An 18,307-nucleotide genomic window follows, 5' to 3' on the forward strand; every position below is an offset into this window, starting at 1 on the left:
TGAGAACAAGGCATGACCTGGCTGATGGGGGTCCTTAATGATGTATGCCAACTGCTTGAGGCATCGCCCTTTGACCATGTCCTGGATACGATGAAGGCTAGTGCCCATGATGGAGCTGACTAAGCTTATAACACTCTGCAGCTTACTTTGATCCCGTGCAGTAGCCCGCTCCTCCCATATCAGACAATGATGCAGCCTGTTAGGATGCTCTCCACAGTAAATCTGTAGAAATGTATGAGTGTCTTTGGTGACATACCAAATCTCCTCAAACTCCTAATGAAACATAGCTGCTGTCGTGATTTCTTTGTTGCTGCTTCGATACCTTGGGCCCAGGACAGATCCTCAGAGACATTGACACCCAGGAACTTGAAATTGCTCACTCTTTCCACCTGACCCCTCTATGAGGATTGGTGTGTGCTCCCTCAACTTACCCTTTCTGTTTTCTCATCACTGCGTGAGTTTCTTGCAGGCATTCTATTTTCCTCCCACTTCCCAGAGACATGGCGATTGGCAGGATGACGGGCCACTGCCAAACGTCTTCCGAGCCAGACAAGTGGAAGAGTCTGGGGAATGTGTGGAGATTAAAATGAGATTCATGTAGTGAAAGTGGAATTTTGATTGTTTCAGTGAGCGGAAAGCCCTGCCATTAGATCTACTGTTTATAGGAGTAGATCATCATGGGCACTCGCCTCCCCAGCACTGAGGACATCTAAAAAAGGCGATGCCTCAAGAAGGCGGTATCCATCATTAAGGATCTTCACCATCCAGGATGTGCCCTCTTCTCATCAGGGAGGAAGTACAGGAGCCTGAAGGCACCCGCTCAGCAGCAGGCTGAGTGGTGTCACGACGACCTTGCACTCAATGTCAGTAAGACCAAGGAATTGATTGTGGACTTCAGGAAGAGAATGTCAAGGTAAAACACACCAGCCCTCGTCGAGGGATTAGCATTGGAGAGGGTGAGCAGGTTCAATTTCCTGAGTGTCAGCATCTCTGAAGACCTATCATGGGCTCGACATATTGATGCAATTACGAAGAGAGCACGCTAACGGCAACATTTCATTAGGAATTTGAGGAGATTTGGTATGTCACCGATGACTAGCAAATCTTTACAGATTTAGCATGCAGGGCATTCTAACTGGCGGCATCACCGTCTGGCATGGAGGGGCTACTGCATAAGATTGGAAAAAGCTGCAGGGAGTTGTAAATTCACCAGCTCCATCATGGATACTAGCCCTCCCACATTCAAGGACACCTTCAAAAGGCAATCCCTCAGAAGGCAGCATCCATCATTACGGATCCCCATCACCCAGAACATGCCCTCTTCTCATTGCTACCATCAGAGGGGAAGTATAAAGCATGAAGATACACTCTAATTTTTCCGTCAGCTTCAATAAACCCATGAACACTCCCTCCCTTTTGGCTCTCTTTTTGCACTATTCATTTTTTTATATTTCTCATTGTAACTTACAGTAATATGTTATGCATTACACTGTACTGCAGCCACAAGTCATCAAATTTCACGACATATGTCAACAATTCTGGTTCTGAGTTTATGGATTCAGCAGTTAATCACAATACTGGTACTAGTTAACATTGTCATAGTTAAGTCAGCAACTGCAAAGTTGCAAATCATCAGTTAAGATGCTTACTTGGTGCACTTGGATCATGCCTAGGCTTACAGTCCATTAAGGGTTTTTTAAGGCCTTCTGTTTGGCTCAGTCCAGCAGCATTCCTCAGTGGGCAAGTAAACTGTTTAAGCAAAGGCTGTTGCAAGGTGGGTGGCCGTGACAAGTCTGAAGAAGCAGCAGCTGTATTGTGGAAGCAGCGACCACTCATAAAGTCCTCTGTTGAAATCGTTCCCATAATCTCTATCTCCTTCCCACCAATCATTAACGTCTGGCCTTCAGAAAGGGATGCAAGTTCTTTTAATTTATATCCTGTTCCTGAAAGACAAAGAAAGAACATAGAACTCCAATTTATTTGTACTCATTTGGAAACATTGCTGTGTAATCACCCATTAAAGTCAAAGGCTTTCAAAGTACGTTTATTATCAAAGTATATATGTAGTATACAATTTAGGGGGGAAAATATTTATAAAATGTTTATACTATTAGCCTAAAATTAGTCGCTTTGGGCAGATGGACTTCGTCAACATGGTTGGCAGCTCATCTCAGAGAAGGAAAACTCTGATCTCAAACTTCCACTGCCTTGCAGCAATACCCACTCATGACGAAGGCTTTGGAAGTAAACCCCAAGCGAAATATCCGGAGCGGGGTACCCTCAGGCAGTCCTATGTTGAATTCATCGCTGACTGGCAACTCCTGCTAGGCTGCTGTTGCCAAACTGTATCGGTCTCAGCCATCTTTTGGGTTCATCAGCTGCATGGAGAGGGGGAGCCTGTTACATGGACAACAGCTTGCTCTCCGTATCATACTACCCTGGTTTGTGTATCTGGACAGCTAAGACACAACATCCACGGCTGACACTGACCAATGGAGAATATAAGGGCAAGAATGTAATGCTCAGGCTTTATAAGGTATTGGCCAGTGCGCACTTGGAGTATTGTAAACAGTTTTGGGCCCCTTACCTAAGAAAAGATGTGCTAGTGCTGGTGAGTGTCCAGTGGAGATTCACGAGAAAGATTCCAGTAATGAACCGGTCAATGTATGAGGAGTGTTTGATGGCTCTGGGCCTGTATACACTGGAGTTTAGAAGAATGGGGGGGATTGCATTGAAAAGTACTGAATACTGAGAAGCTGAGATGGTGTGGAAGTGGAGAGGATGTTTCCTATGGTGGGAGAGTCTAGGATCAAAGGACATAGTCCCAGTATAGAGGGACATCCATTTAGAACAGAGATGAGGAGGAATTTCTTCTGCCACAGGGTGGTGAATTTGTCGAATTCATTGCCACAGACAGCTTTAGAGGCCACGTCATTGAATATATCTAATGTGGAAGTTGATATGTTCTTGATTGGTCAGGGCATCATAGGTTACGGGGGGAAGGCAGAAGAATAGGGTTGAGACGGATAATAAATCAGCCTTGATGGAATGACAGAGAACACTCGATGGGACGAAAGGCCTAATTCTGCCCGCGTGTCTTATGGTCTCATATTTTCATACAACAAAGGACTCTCTGTGGAGGTCGTTCTCTTGTAATTCAGGTCCCTCGAAAGATTTCCTCCAAGTGTATCTATTGAGTGCAACGTCATACTGGTTATTAAATATAATGTTGACTTTTTTCAAGCTGATTTTGATGTTGTCTTTGAAGTGTTTCCTTTGCTGCCCAGAGAATAAGCAGCAGCTGCGAAAGGAGAGACTGAGCAACCAACAGACCCAACCACTAACCACAGCCATCACTTTCTAGAATAACTGGATCCCAGATAAGCCTCCACAGCCACCTGAACACCCACCAGTAGACAACCCATAGAAGAACATCACACTCGACTAGAGTGATCGCACTATTTCTACAAAGGACTGTGCACACTTAAACTTTGGAAGCAAAGATTCTTGATTATGTACAATGGGAAAGTAAATAAACAATAAAAATGAAAAAAATATGGGAAACAGAGAAAAGGTCAAACAATGTGGCAGCTCTATAAAATCCTGGTTGAAGCACACTTGCAATTTTGTGTTCAGCTCTGGCCTCATTATAGGAAGGATGTGGAAGCTTTAGAAAGGGTGCAGAAGAGATTTACCAGAATGCTGCCTGGATTAGAGAGCATGTCTTGTGATGACAGGTTGAGCGAGCTAGGGATTTTCTCTTTGGATCGAAGGAAAATGAGAGGTGACTTGAAAGAGGTGTACAAGAGGAATAGATAGAGTGGACAGCCAGAGACATTTTCCCAGGGCAGAAATGGCTAATACAAGAGGGAATAATTTTAAAGTGATTGAAAGAAGTAACGGGGGGTGGGGGCTATAGTGTCACAGGTAAGTTTTTTACAGACAGCAAGGACTGCATAGAACTCCCTGCCAGGGAAGGTGGTAGTTAGGTACATTAGGGGCAATTAAGAGACTCTTAGATAGGCGTATGGATGATGTAAAAATGGAGGGCTATGTAGAAGGGAAGTGTTAGATTGATCTTAGTGTAGGTTAAAAGGTCAGTACAACATCGTGGGCTGAAGGGCCTGTAATGTGCTATAATTTTCTACGTTCTATGCTCTAAAAGAAACAGACTTATTTACTATAATTTCTGCCCCCAAAATTTAGAATTTCTTACCATTCCTTTAATTACAACATAGAAGCTTTTCTGCCGTAATGAGGCCACATTCAGGTTGGAGGAGCAACACCTTATATTCCATCTGGGTAGCCTCCAACCTGATGGCATGAACATTGATTTCTCAAACTTCCACTAATGCCCCCACTTTACCATTCTCCATTCCCATTTCCCTCTCTCACTTTATCTCCTTACCTGCCCATTGGTGCTCCTCCCTTTTCGCTTTCTTCCATGGCCTTCTGTCCTCTCCTATCAGATTCCCCCTTCTCCAGCCCTTTATCTTTCACCAATCAACTTCCCAGCTCTTCACTTCACCCCTCCCCCTCTCCCAGTTTCACCTATCACCTACCACCTTGCATTTCTTCCTCCCGTCCCACCCCCCACCTTCTTACTCTGACTTTTCATCTTTTCTCTCCGGTCCTGATGAAGGGTCTCGGCCAGAAACATCAATCGTTTACTCTTTTCCATAGGTGCTGCCTGACCTGCTGAGTTCCTCCAGCATTTTGTGTGTGCTTCTCTGGATTTCCAGCCCCTGCAGATTTTCTCTTGTTTGTGAAACATGTTGTTTGCGTCAACGAACAGCACAGTCCGAGGATCTGCTGTGAGCAGCTCACAAGTGCTCAGCACCAACATAGCTTGTCCACAACTTACTGACCCTAACTGCACAGCTTTGGAATATGGGAGGAAGCTGGAGCACCCAGAGCAAAGCCCAATGGTCATGGAGAGAACAGAGAGGCTGTTAAATAAACTATAACATAATAGTGCTAACCTCTTCCAATGTCTTTGCCTTCTATGTCCTTCAGAAGCACAGACGTCTTCCGAACAATCAAAACTGCATCTCCCTCCCACTTCTTGTGTTTCTTCTTTGACGCCTTACACCACAGGACGCTGTAGTATGCAACAAACGTGTCAGGGGCATTCTCTCCTGTGTCCTTTGCCACACTTGATGGCTGACATGACATCAGTGGCGTTGGTCTCTCGATTTGTTTTCTCGTTCCAAATGGTTGTTTTGGCTTTAACTGTTTCTGGGCGGAAACATCTGCGGAAAAGCACAATATGTTTAAATTACACCTGCGAAAAGTAATTCAAATCGGAAACACCACATCAGCTATGGGAATACAGGGAGAACTGACATTACCAAGACGCCCTACAAACATGGTGGGCACAGTATACTGGCAGCAGAATGTGTGGTGACACGAGGGCTGCTCCCAGTACGAGGTTCCTAGAGGTTGTCATAGCCAGGAAAGGAGGGGTGGGAGGTGGTAGTGCGGATAAGCTCCCACTACCCGGTAAATACTCCCTCTGGCATACATCACAAATAGCCTCTGACAACCAAGTCTAGTTGCTCTCCTTCACTTGTAACTTTGTTACTAAGTCTGGTAGAACTGCTACTACGGACAGAAGGCACAAAGGTGAGTTACTAGCACCTTAAAACCAGTCACTTCAGTGGAGCTCATCAGCGATGGTTGGCAGCTCAGGTAGGAGAAGAAAAACTCTGATCTCAAACCTCCACTGCCTTGTGGCTCTACCCATTCATGGGGAAGGCTTTGGGAGTAAACCCCAAAGGAAAAAGCCAGACCTGGAGTCCCTAAGGCAGTCCTACATTGAGTTCAACGCCAATTGGCAAATCCTGCAACACGGCTGGTGCCAAACTGTATCGGTCTCTGCCGTTACTTTGGATTCATCAGCTGCGTGAAGAGGAGGAGCCTGCTGCATGGGCAACAGCTTACTCTCCATATTGTACTGCCCTGGCCTGCGTATCATGTGGGCAGCTGGGACACAACATCCATGGTCAAACCCAGCTAACAGATGGCCTTAACAGGTGATAAATAAATGAATCACCTTGTACATAACATAGTCAACATGTTTCATAATCTGAAGAGTGAATACAGTCTGTGAATTCTGAACCATTGGAAGTAAAGTTAATGATTCATTTAAGCCGTCATTCTATATAGGTCTAGGATCAGAGGGCACGGCCTTAGAATTAAGGGACATCCTTTCAGAACAGACATGAGGAGGAATTTCTTTAACCTGAGAATGGTGATTCTGTGGAATTCATTGTCACAGGTGGCTGTGTAGAACAAGTCACTGGGTATGTTTAAGGCAGACGTTGATAGATGCAACCTCCAAAGGTTAGTGGGGTGGTAGATTGATTGATATATCTACCATCCCACCAGCCTCCATGTCCAGCACATAATCCTCTGAAACTTCCTCCATCTCCAATGGGACCCCACCACCAAGCACATCTTTCCCTCACCCTCACTTTCCGCTTTCCACAGGAATCGATCTCTATGCAATTCCCTTGTCCACTCATACCTCCCCACTGATCTCCCTCCTGGTACTTAGCCTTGCAAGCAGAACAAGTGCCATACCTGCCCCTACACCTCCTCCCTCACCACCATTCAGGGGCCCAAACAGTCCTTGCAGACAAGGCAACACTTCACCTGTGAGTCTGTTGGGGTCATCTACTGCATTGTTCCCCATCCACCGGGCCGCAAAGCATGTGCTACCGGGCCGCAAGGAAACAATATGATTTGGCAATATGAAACGATATGAGTCAGCTGCACCTTTCCTCATTTCCTGTCACGCCCACTGTTGGAACTTGAACGCATGCGAGGTCATTACATAAGGAACCCCTTTTGAGTATCGCTGTCTCCCATCACCCCTCGATAGGACCGTCTTGTTGCAGGGAAACAAGTCCAGGGCTCCCACTGATTCAGTGATATTGGTGTGTTGCAATGATTTTATATGTTCATACGGGGAAAATATGCGCTGTGTGTTTAATAGCCAAACATTACTTAAAATATTATGATGCTATTGACTTATATAAGTGACTTATAATTGACTTATCACTATATTCATGCGAGGAAAATATGCGCAGTGTGTTTAATATTAAATTTGTTAGATAAACCCTTTTAGAAACAAAATTGAGTGTATTAGCCACTCGAGAACCAGTGGATGTGGTATATTTGGATTTTCAAAAGGCTTTTGACAAGGTCCCACATAGGAGATTAGTGTGCAAACTTAAAGCACACGGTATTGGGGGTAAGGTATTGGTGTGGGTGGAGAATTGGTTAGCAGACAGGAAGCAAAGAGTGGGAATAAACGGGACCTTTTCAGAATGGCAGGCGGTGACTAGTGGGGTACCGCAAGGCTCAGTGCTGGGACCCCAGTTGTTTACAATATATATTAATGACTTGGATGAGGGAATTAAATGCAGCATCTCCAAGTTTGCGGATGACACGAAGCTGGGTGGCAGTGTTAGCAGTGAGGAGGATGCTAAGAGGATGCAGGGTGACTTGGATAGGTTGGGTGAGTGGGCAAACTCATGGCAGATGCAATTTAATGTGGATAAATGTGAAGTTATCCACTTTGGTGGCAAAAATAGGAAAACAGATTATTATCTGAATGGTGGCCGATTAGGAAAAGGGGAGGTGCAACGAGACCTGGGTGTCATTATACACCAGTCATTGAAAGTGGGCATGCAGGTACAGCAGGCGGTGAAAAAGGCGAACGGTATGCTGGCATTTATAGCGAGAGGATTCGAGTACAGGAGCAGGGAGGTACTACTGCAGTTGTACAAGGCCTTGGTGAGACCACACCTGGAGTATTGTGTGCAGTTTTGGTCCCCTAATCTGAGGAAAGACATCTTTGCCATAGAGGGAGTACAAAGAAGGTTCACCAGATTGATTCCTGGGATGGCAGGTCTTTCATATGAAGAAAGACTGGATGAACTGGGCTTGTACTCGTTGGAATTTAGAAGATTGAGGGGGGATCTGATTGAAACGTATAAGATCCTAAAGGGATTGGACAGGCTAGATGCAGGAAGATTGTTCCCGATGTTGGGGAGGTCTAGAACGAGGGGTCACAGTTTGAGGATAGAGGGGAAGCCTTTTAGGACCGAGGTTAGGAAAAACTTCTTCACACAGAGAGTGGTGAATCTGTGGAATTCTCTGCCACAGCAAACTGTTGAGGCCAGTTCATTAGCTATGTTTAAAAGGAAGTTAGATATGGCCCTTGTGGCTTCAGGGGTCAGGGGGTATGGAGGGAAGGCTGGGTTCTGAGTTGGATGATCAGCCATGATCATAATAAATGGCGGTGCAGGCTCGAAGGGCCGAATGGCCTACTCCTGCACCTATTTTCTATGTTTCTATGTTTCTATAAGTGACTTATAGTTAACTTATCACCTATATTCCGGTCGTAATTAACACCCCCCAGTCAGCCGGTCCACAAGAATATTGTCAATATTAAACCAATCCACGGTACAAAAAAGGTTGGGGACCCTCCAATACACCCGGTGGGGCCTCCTGTATATCGGTGAGACCCACCATAGATTGGGAGACAGCTTCACCGAGCAGTTTCACTCCATCTGCCACAAAAAGCAGGATCTTCCAGTAGCCGCCTATTTCAATCCTACTTCCCATTCCCATTCCGACATGTCAGTCCACGGCCTCCTCTACTGCCACGTCGAGGCCACCCTCAGGCTGGAGGAGCAACATCTTATATTCTGTCTGGGTAGCCTCCAATCTGATAACAGGAAAATTGATTTCTCGAACACCTGGTAATGCCCCCCTCCACCACCATTCCCTATTTCTGTCTTCAGTCCTCTCCTCTCCTATCAGACTCGCCCTCCTCCGGCCCTTTATCTCTATCACCAATCAACTTCCCAGCTCTTTACTTCACCCCTCCTACTCCACTGTCTTCACCTATCACCTGCCGCCTTGTACATCTTCCTCCCCTCCCTTCACCTTCTTACTCTGACTTCTCCTCCTTCTTTCCAGTCCTGATGAAGGGTCTCAGCACGAAACGTCAATTGTTTACTCTTTTCCATAAATGCTGCCTGACCTGCTGAGTCCCTCCATCATTTTAAGACCATAAAACATAGGAGCAGGAAGAGCCCATTTGGCCCATTGAGTTTGCTCCGCCATTCAATCATGGCTGATCCTTTTAAACCCCTCCCCAGCCTTCTCCCCGGAACCTTCGATGCCATGGCCAATCAAGAACCTATCAATCTTTGCCTTAAATACACCCGACGACTCTGACCTTTACAGCCGCCAGTGGAAACAAATTCCACAAATTCACCACACTCTGACTAAAGAACTTCTGCCTGTGTTGCTTTGGATTTCCAGCGTCTGGAGATTTTCTCATGGTTGGGAGGGCAATAGATTCTTCTTTAGTCAGGGGATGAAGGGATACAGGGGGAAAGCAGGACAGCTTGCCTCCCTACCTTTTCACATCGGTCATCGCACTTACTGATGAGGCTTCATAAAAAAGTTTATGAAAATACATCTTTAAAAAAATGGGACAAGAGGTGTAGATTGAGTGGATATAGTCATAGTCATACTTTATTGATCCCGGGGTAAATTGGTTTTCGTTACAGTTGCACCATAAATAATTAAATAGTAATAAAACCATAAAATAGTTAAATAGTAATATGTAAATTATGCCAGGAAATAAGTCCAGGACCAGCCTATTGGCTCAGGGTGTCTGACCCTCCAAGGGAGGAGTTGTAAAGTTTGATGGCCACAGGTAGGAGTGACTTCCTATGACGCTCTGTGTTGCATCTCGGTGGAATGAGTCTCTGGCTGAATGTACTCCTGTGCCCACCCAGTACATTATGTAGTGGATGGGAGACATTGTCCAAGATGGCATGCAACTTGGACAGCATCCTCTTTTCAGACACCACCGTCAGAGAGTCCAGTTCCATCCCCACAACATCACTGGCCTTACGAATGAGTTTGTTGATTCTGTTGGTGTCTGCTACCCTCAGCCTGCTGCCCCAGCACACAACAGCAAACGTGATCCAGAGACTTTTCCCAGGTTGGAACTAGCTAATATGAGAGGCATAATTTTAAAGTCATTGGAGGAAAGTATAGGGGGGGACGTCAGATGGAAGTCCTGTACAGAGTGGTGAATGTGTGGAACTCCCACCCAGGGGTGATGGTAAAGGCAGATACATTGGAGACATTTCAGAACCTCTCAGGGAGGCACATGGACGATAGAAAAATGGGAGAAAAGGGTTGGATCAATCATAGAGTATGTTAAAAGGTAGGCACAACATTGTGAGCCACAGGATACTATGCTGTAGTGTTCTACATTCTTTGGGAGAAAGGGGTAAAAGGCAACACACACAAAATGCTAGAGGAACTCAGCAGGTCAGGCAGCATCTGTGGAAATGAATAAACAGTCAATGTTTTGGGCCGAGATCCTTCATCGGGACTGGAAAGGAAGGGGGAAGATGCCAGAATAGAAAGCTGGGGGGAAGGGAAGGAGGCTAGCAAGAAGAAGATGGGTGAAGCCAGGTGGGTGGGTTAGGAAAAGAGCTGGAGAGGAAGAAATCTGATAGGAAAGGAGAGTGGACCTTAGAAGAAAGGGAAGGAGGAGGGAACCCAGGGAGAGGTGACAAGAAGTAAGAGTCCAGAGAGGAGAATAGAAGAGGGGAGGGGGAGGGAGAAGGAGAAATCGATAGTTATGCCATCAGGTTGTAGGCTACCTAGACAGAATACGAGATGTTGCTCCTCCACCCTGAGAGTGGCCTCATCTTGGCACAAAAGAAGGCCAAGGACCAACATGACGCAACAGGAATGGGAAAAGGAAAGGCTGGCCACAAAGAAGTTCCACTTTTGGGGGATAGAGGGGTGGTGCTTGGTGAAGCAGTCCCCCAGTTTATGACAGGTCTCACCAACGTACAGGAGGGTAAAAGGTAAAATACACACTTATATTTAGCTGTGCACTGTTTGTTCAGGGTTGACCCAAACTGGGAAATTCATTCGTTGGTCAAAATCAATATCGATATCTGCATGTGTGTGAGTTTTTGAAGGCAGATTCAGAGGTGTTACTTCATCACACTGCTGAATCAGCTTATGGTACTCGGGTAAAAAATGTAAGGAAATTAGCAGCAAATACATAAGGAATTAAAACAGTAAAGGAAATAAAATCTTTCTCTCTCTCTCACACACACACACACACACAAACAAAAGGTTTTACATTCTGTCTCGTCCATACCAGTAAAAGTTTTTCTCTTGATTTAGAATATAGAACATAGAACAGTACAGTACAGTACAGGCCCTTTGGCCCACAATGTTGTGCTGACCCTTAAACCCTGCCTGCCATATAACCCCCCACCTTAGATTCCTCCATATACCTGTCTAGTAGTCTCTTAAATTTCACTGGTGTATCTGCCTCCACCACTGACTCAGGCAGTGCATTCCACACACCAACCACTCTCTGAGTAAAAAACCTTGCTCTAATATCCCCCTTGAACTTCCCACCCCTTACCTTAAAGCCATGTCCTCTTGTATTGAGCAGTGGTGCCCTGAGGAAGAGGCGCTGGCTATCCACTCTATCTATTCCTCTTATTATCTTGTACACCTCGATCATGTCTCATCTCATCCTCCTTCTCTCCAAAGAGTAAAGCCCTAGCTTCTTCAATCTCTGATCATAATGCATACTCTCTAAAGCAGGCAGCATCCTGGTAAATCTCCTCTGTACCCTTTCCAATGCTTCCACATCCTTCCTATAGTGAGGTGACCAGAACTGGACACAGTACTCCAAGTGTAGCCTAATCAGAGTTTTATAGAGCTGCATCATAAACATCTACATTCTCCTGTGCACAGGACTTATAAGGCCATAAAGACATAGGAGCAGAATTAGACCTTTTGGCCATCAAGTCCCACCATAGCTGATATATTATCCCTCTCAACCCCATCCTACTGCCTTCTTCCTGTAAACTTTGATGCCCTGGCTAATCAAGAATCTATCAACCTCTGCTTTAAATATAGTATCAGAATCAGGTTTAATATCACCAGCATACGTCGTGAAATTTGTTAACTTAGCAGCAGCAGTACGATGCACAATAAATATAGAAAAATAAACAAGTAAATCCATTACAGTAAGTATAAGTGTTGGCGTGTGGCCAATTGGTTAAGGCATTGGTCTAGTGATCTGAAGGTTGCTAGATGGAGCCTCAGCTGAGGCAGCATGTTGTGTCCTTGAGCAAGGCACTTAATCACACATTGCTCTGCGACGACACTGGTGCCAAGCTGTATGGGTCCTAATGCCGATGTTGGACAATGTCGGTGGCGTGGAGAGGGGAGACTTGCAGCATGGGCAACTGCTGGTCTTCCATACAACCTTGCCCAGGCCTGCGTCCTGGAAACCTTCCAAGGCACAAATCCATGGTCTCACAAGACTAACGGATGCCTATATATAAAAAGTATCTATAGTAGAAAGGAAATTATAGACCAGTTAGCCTGACCTCAGTGGTTGGGAAGATGTGGGAGTCAGTTGTTAAAGATGAGGTGATGGTGCATTTGGTGAGAGAGGACAAGACGGGACAAGTCAGCATAGTTCCCTTAAGGAAAATTCTTGCCTGACAAACTTATTAGAATTCTTTGAGAGATTACAAGTAGGATAGATAAAGGGAATGCAGTGGATGTTGTATATTTGGATTTGCAAAAGGCCTTTGACAAGATGCTATACCTGAAGCTGCTTACCAGGTTAAGAGCCCATGTTGTTACAGGAAAGTTACTAGCATGGTTAGAGGATTGGCTGATTGGTAGGAGGCAGTGAGTGGGAATAAAAGGATCCTTTACTAGTTGGCTGCCAGTGACTAGTGATGTTCCACAGAGGTGGTGTTGGGACCGCTTCTTTTTATGCCATACATCAATAATTTAGATGATGGAATTGATGGCTTTGTTGCCAAGTTTGCAAATGATACGAAGCATGGTGGAAGGGCAAGTAGTGTTGAGGAAACAGGAAGGCTACAGAAGGAAAGACAAATTAGGAGAATGGGTAAGATAGTGGCAAATGAAATACAATGCTGGAAAATGCATAGTCATGCACTTTGGTAGAAGAAATAAATACGCAGACTATTTTCTAAACAGGGAGAAAATCCAAAACTCTGAGATGCCAAGGTGCTTGGGAGTCCTTGCGTAGAACATCCTAAATGCTCATTTGCAGGTAGAGTCAATGGTGAGGAAGGTAAATGTAATGTTGGCATTCATTTCAAGAGGTGTAGAACACAAGAACAGGGATGTGAGGCTTTATAAGGCACTGGCGAGGACTCACCTTGAGTATTATGAACAGTTTTGGGCTCCTCATCTCAGAAAAAATGTGCTGGCATTGGAGAGGGTTGAGAGGAGGTTCACAAGGATGGTTCCAGGAATGAAAGGGTTATCATACGAGGAAAGTTTGATAGCTCTGGGTCTGTACTTGTTATGTTTCAAATGTTGAAAAGCCTAGACAGAGTAGATGTGGAAAGGATGTTTCCCATGGTAGGGGAGTCCAGGACCAGAGGACAGAGTTCTATGATAGAGGGGCGTCCATTTAAAACAAAGATGTGGAGAAATTTCTTTAGCCAGAGGGTGGAGAATTTGTAGAATTTATTACCACAGGCAGCTGTGGAGGCCACGTTGTTGGGTATATTTAAGGCAGAGCTTGATATGTTCTTGATTGGACACGGTATCAAAGGTTACGGGGAGAAGGCTGAGGAGGGGAAAAAAGGATCAGTTATGATTGAATTGCAGTGCAGATTTGATGTGCCAAATGGCCTATTTCTGCTCCTGTGTCTTATGGTCTAAAAGGCAACATCCATCATTAAGGACCCCATCATCCAGGACATGCCTTGTTCTCATTGCTGCTATCAGGAAGGAGGTACAGGAGCCTGTAGACACACACTCAATGATTCAGAAACAGCTTCTTCCCCTCTGCCATCTGTTTTCTGAATGGACATTGAACCCATGAACACTACCTTACTACTTTTTTATTTTTACTTTTGCACTACTTATTTATCTATTTAATATATATACTTACTGTAATTCATGTTTTTTCTATTATTATGTATTGCAATGTACTATTGCCACAAGGACAACAGATTTCACAACATACTGTATGCCGGTGATATTAAACCAGATTCTGATTCTGATGATCACTGGCATGTGTCGCGAAATATGTTGGTTTGCGGCAGCAGTGCATTGTAATACACAAAAAAAACTATAAATGACAAAAATTTGGCAGGCAGGTTCAAGCTGACAGGAAGGCAATAGTAACTCAAATAACCATGCATTACAACACTGGTGTGCAGAAGAGCGTATATATAAAAGAAATTAAATAACTAATGCAAAAAATAGTGAAGTCGTGTTCATGAGTTGGTCATTGTCTGTTCAGACATCTGATGGCAGCGAGAAAGAAGCTGTTGTTAAATTTGCACTATCCTGAGGTTAATTCAAAACCCTTTATGGTACCTCAGTTTGCGGAGCTCTGAAAACATTGTAGGTTTACACAAACTCAGGGTCACTGAAGTTCAACATAATTTGAAGTTGCCCTCTGCTGTTCCTGTCTGCCGACAGCTACGACAACAGAGTGAGTGTGGAAAATGCAGCCTTTGACTGAGCAGTGAAAAATGAGGCCCAAATTGCTATGCAGCTTCATGTCTCAGTGACAAAGGCAGTCTATAAAGCTCCATGGCGTTCAATCCACAGTGATGCACAAAGATTTACTTGAAAAGACTTTTTCTTTGCTGATGGGTAGGATTAACAAACCCTTCATTACGATGCTTCCTTTGCAAACCTTCTGTAATGTTCAAGTTTATTTAATGTCATTTCCAGTACGCCAGTGTAAAAGAGAACAAAATAATAGTTTCTTCAGATCCGATGTAGCACAGAATAAGCACACAATAAGATAAAGAGCACAACAATCTAAAAAAACCACAGTAAATATAAATACATAAGATAGCTTATATACACAGATCGATTGTATGTCCATAAAGTGACGCTAGGCACAGGAGCGTCTGTACATAAAGTGACTGACAGGAAATAATAAAGTAGTGGTGGCTGGAGCTGTTGATTAGCCTTACTGCTTAGGCAGCTCCCCACCTCCTCACTGTAGACTGTCTCATTGTTGTTCATCAATGTTCAAGTATTTTGTAGACCTTGTTTCAATTTTTGACCTTACTTATCAGGAAATGTATAGACAAACTCAAATTACTCTAATGCATCTGTTTATTTGGAACAACTCTTAAAAGAGCAAAAACTAATTGAGAAAATAGCCAGGATCCCCTTCCTTTATTTGGGACATTGTGAACTATGTACATTTCTCCCAGTTAGGTTACCCTGCACAAGCACTGCCAGAATTCACTAAGATCAGCATCGTGAGCCTGTCACGGTCATGTTGTGATGCCAAAGGCATGGCAATGGAATACTCCAACTCTTGGTGGGCAGGTTTAAGGTGATCTACCAAAATATGTTCAGGTTTACCCCTCTTATCTATGATAAAACTCTTTCCTTCCCGTTCCAAAACATGGAATGGGCCTAAGGGAACATTTGTGTGTACAAATGAGAAAGAGTGTAGGTCATCAAGGACCCAAGAGTGCTTTTGGCCATGATGGGAGGTAGGGATAGATGAAAAGAAATTGAATTTACTGAGCAGAGTGGAACGCTGTTGAGAAGCCAACCAGGGGATCGTAACATCAGGAATGAAATCACCTGGCACTCGTAATGGCTGCCCATATAACAAATCTGCTACGGACGACCGCAAGTCCACTTTTGCAGCAGTTCTGAGACCCAGCAGGACCCATGGGAGACGATCATGCCAACACTCATTGGACAGGGAAGCCTTTAAGGAGCAGTGAAACCACTCGCATTGGCCATTGGACTGCGGGTGATACAAAGTGGTGTGATGTAGGCTAATGCCGAAGTTTTGGCCCATCGCAGGCCAGAGGTCTGAAATGATTTGGGGACCGCAGTCAGAGGAAATATCAAATGGGTTGCCAAACCAAGCAACCCAGGTGCTGATGAACACCCGAGCCATGTCTGTGGTCATTGTCAATGCTAGGAGGACGACCTCTGCCCATGTCTGTGGTCATTGTTGATGCTAGGAGGACAACCTCTGCCCATGTCTGTGGTCATTATCGATGCTAAGAGGATGAACTTTGGCCATGTCTGTGGTCATTGTCGATGCTAGGAGGACAACCTCTGCCCATGTCTGTGGTCATTGTCGATGCTAGGAGGATGAACTTTGGCCATGTCTGTGGTCATTGTCGATGCTAGGAGGACAACTTCTGGCCATGTCTGTAGTCATTGTCGATGCTAGGACGACAACCTCTGCCCATGTCTGTGGTCATTGTTGATGCTAGGAGGATGAACTTTGGCCATGTCTGTGGTCATTGTCGATGCTAGGAGAATGAACTTTGGCCATGTCTGTGGTCATTGTCGATGCTAGGAGGACAACCTCTGGCCATGTCTGTAGTCATTGTCGATGCTAGGACAACCTTTAGCCACCTGGTGGTACAGTCCGCTATGGTAAGAAGGTGCATGAAACCACGTGGGGGGGGGGGAGGTGAAGATGACCAACAAGGTCCATATTGACATGGTCAAACCATCCCTTAGGGACCTCAAAAGGTGCCAGTGGTGTCTGAACATGACGGTTAACTGTTGTCTGCTGACACTCCACACAAGCTGCAGTCCAATCATACATGTCCTTTCTGAGGCTGCGCCAAATAAACTTTGGTGCATCCAGTTTCTGTGAGAGGCCCGGATGCGAGAGACCATGTAAGGCATCAAGAACAGTCCATCTCCAGTTTGCGGGCATGAAGGAGTGAGGGCGACCAGTTGAGACATCGCACAAGAGAGAACTCCAGCTTCCCCGAATTTAATGTCAGCCAACCGCAAGCCCATGAATGCTGTTCGGTAAGCCTGGACCCTCAGTCAGTAACTTGGTCGACTGCCATGCCAGCATAGTCAACCCCTATGTGTACGGCCTCAACATCTGGCCATGAGAGGCAATCAGCCACTGCATTATTTTCCTCCTTGACGTATATCAGTTGTCAACTCAGATATGTAGGCCAGGTGGTGTTGCTGCCGTGCAGACCAGGGTTCTGGTGTTTTGGCCATGGCGTGCACAAGGGTTTGTGGTCAACGAATATTAAGTTGCAACCCTTTAAAAGAAAGCGAAAATGACGGACAGCCAGATAGAGACCGAGAAGCTCACAGTCAAACGTGCTGTACTTCCTTTCGGGCGGATGGAGCTGCTGACTGAAGAAGGCGCGCAGCTGCCACACATCTCTGGCCAACTGCTCGTGCACGGCACCCACAGTGTAGACTGAGGTGTCGGTAGTAATGGCTATGGGTGCGTTGAGGAGTGGGTGTGCCAGCAGGGTCACATTAGAAAGAGCTCACTTGGTATCATCAAATACCCCTGGTCATCTCCGCTGACCAGTCAAACATTCGATTGGGGCATTGCCTTTAAGAGCACCAGACAGGGGGAGCACAAGTTTAGCAGCTTGTGGAATGAAGCCGTGATAGAAATTTACCAAAAATACGTCTGTGGTGTTTTTAGTAGTGCTGTGCAGTGGGAAATCTATAAAAGCAGCCACCTTTGATAGGAGGCGTTTCGCTTTTTCTGCGATATGATGGTTGAGAAAGTCAATGGTTGACAACCCAAACTAGCATTTAGCAGGATTAATAATTAACCCGTGTTGGCTTAAGCACTCAAAAGGTGTGTGGAGTTGAGATATGCGATCAGATTTGGACACAATGGCGAAAGGTATGTCATCCCGGTAAACAAAAAGAAAATCTAAGTCTTTTAATAGAGTCCATCAACTGTTGGAAAGTCTGTGCTGCATTTTTCAGTCCAAACAGCATTGATAGAAACTCAAAGAGGCCAAATGGGGCTATCACAGCTGTTTTGGGAATGTCCCCCGAGCAGAAAAGCACCTGATCGACTTCGGAAAAAATTAACTAAACATGTTAAAAAGTCTTAGATGTGTGCGGTCAGGTAACAATCGGGGTTGTAGCCTTGTTAAGGCGTCAATAATCACCACATAGGCGGCAACCAGCATTGGACTTATGGACCATATGATAGGATGAAGCCCAGGGGTTATTCGACCTGTGTACAATGCCAAGTCTTTCATGTTGGCAAACTCAGTCTTTGCATTTACCAGCTATTCTGGGTCCAGTCTACATGCACAGGCATAGACCGGTGGGCCAGTTTTGGGAATGTGGTGCACAACCCCATGTTTTGTGACTGTGGTGGAGATTGTGGGCTTTGTGAGGTCTGGGAATTCACCCAGCAGTTGAGTAAACATGCGGTGGTATA

The 18,307-nt window shown here is 45.1% G+C and overlaps 1 protein-coding gene across 3 annotated transcripts in view; it reads right to left on the minus strand.

Annotated features, from left to right (window-relative positions):
• Positions 1 to 18,307, minus strand: part of rad54b (RAD54 homolog B) — a 217,756-nt gene that overhangs the window by 82,582 nt on the left and 116,867 nt on the right. For all 3 annotated transcript variants that reach the window (XM_063042472.1, XM_063042466.1, XM_063042462.1), the window contains exons 3-4: positions 4,983 to 5,252; positions 1,650 to 1,943 (exon numbers count right to left, since the gene is read on the minus strand). In XM_063042472.1, the coding sequence (XP_062898542.1) occupies positions 1,650 to 1,943; positions 4,983 to 5,252 (564 nt within the window). The remainder of the gene's footprint in view (positions 1 to 1,649; positions 1,944 to 4,982; positions 5,253 to 18,307) is intronic.

The sequence above is a fragment of the Mobula hypostoma genome, chromosome 1 (genome assembly GCF_963921235.1).
Source record: "Mobula hypostoma chromosome 1, sMobHyp1.1, whole genome shotgun sequence".
Lineage (NCBI taxonomy): Eukaryota > Metazoa > Chordata > Chondrichthyes > Myliobatiformes > Myliobatidae > Mobula > Mobula hypostoma.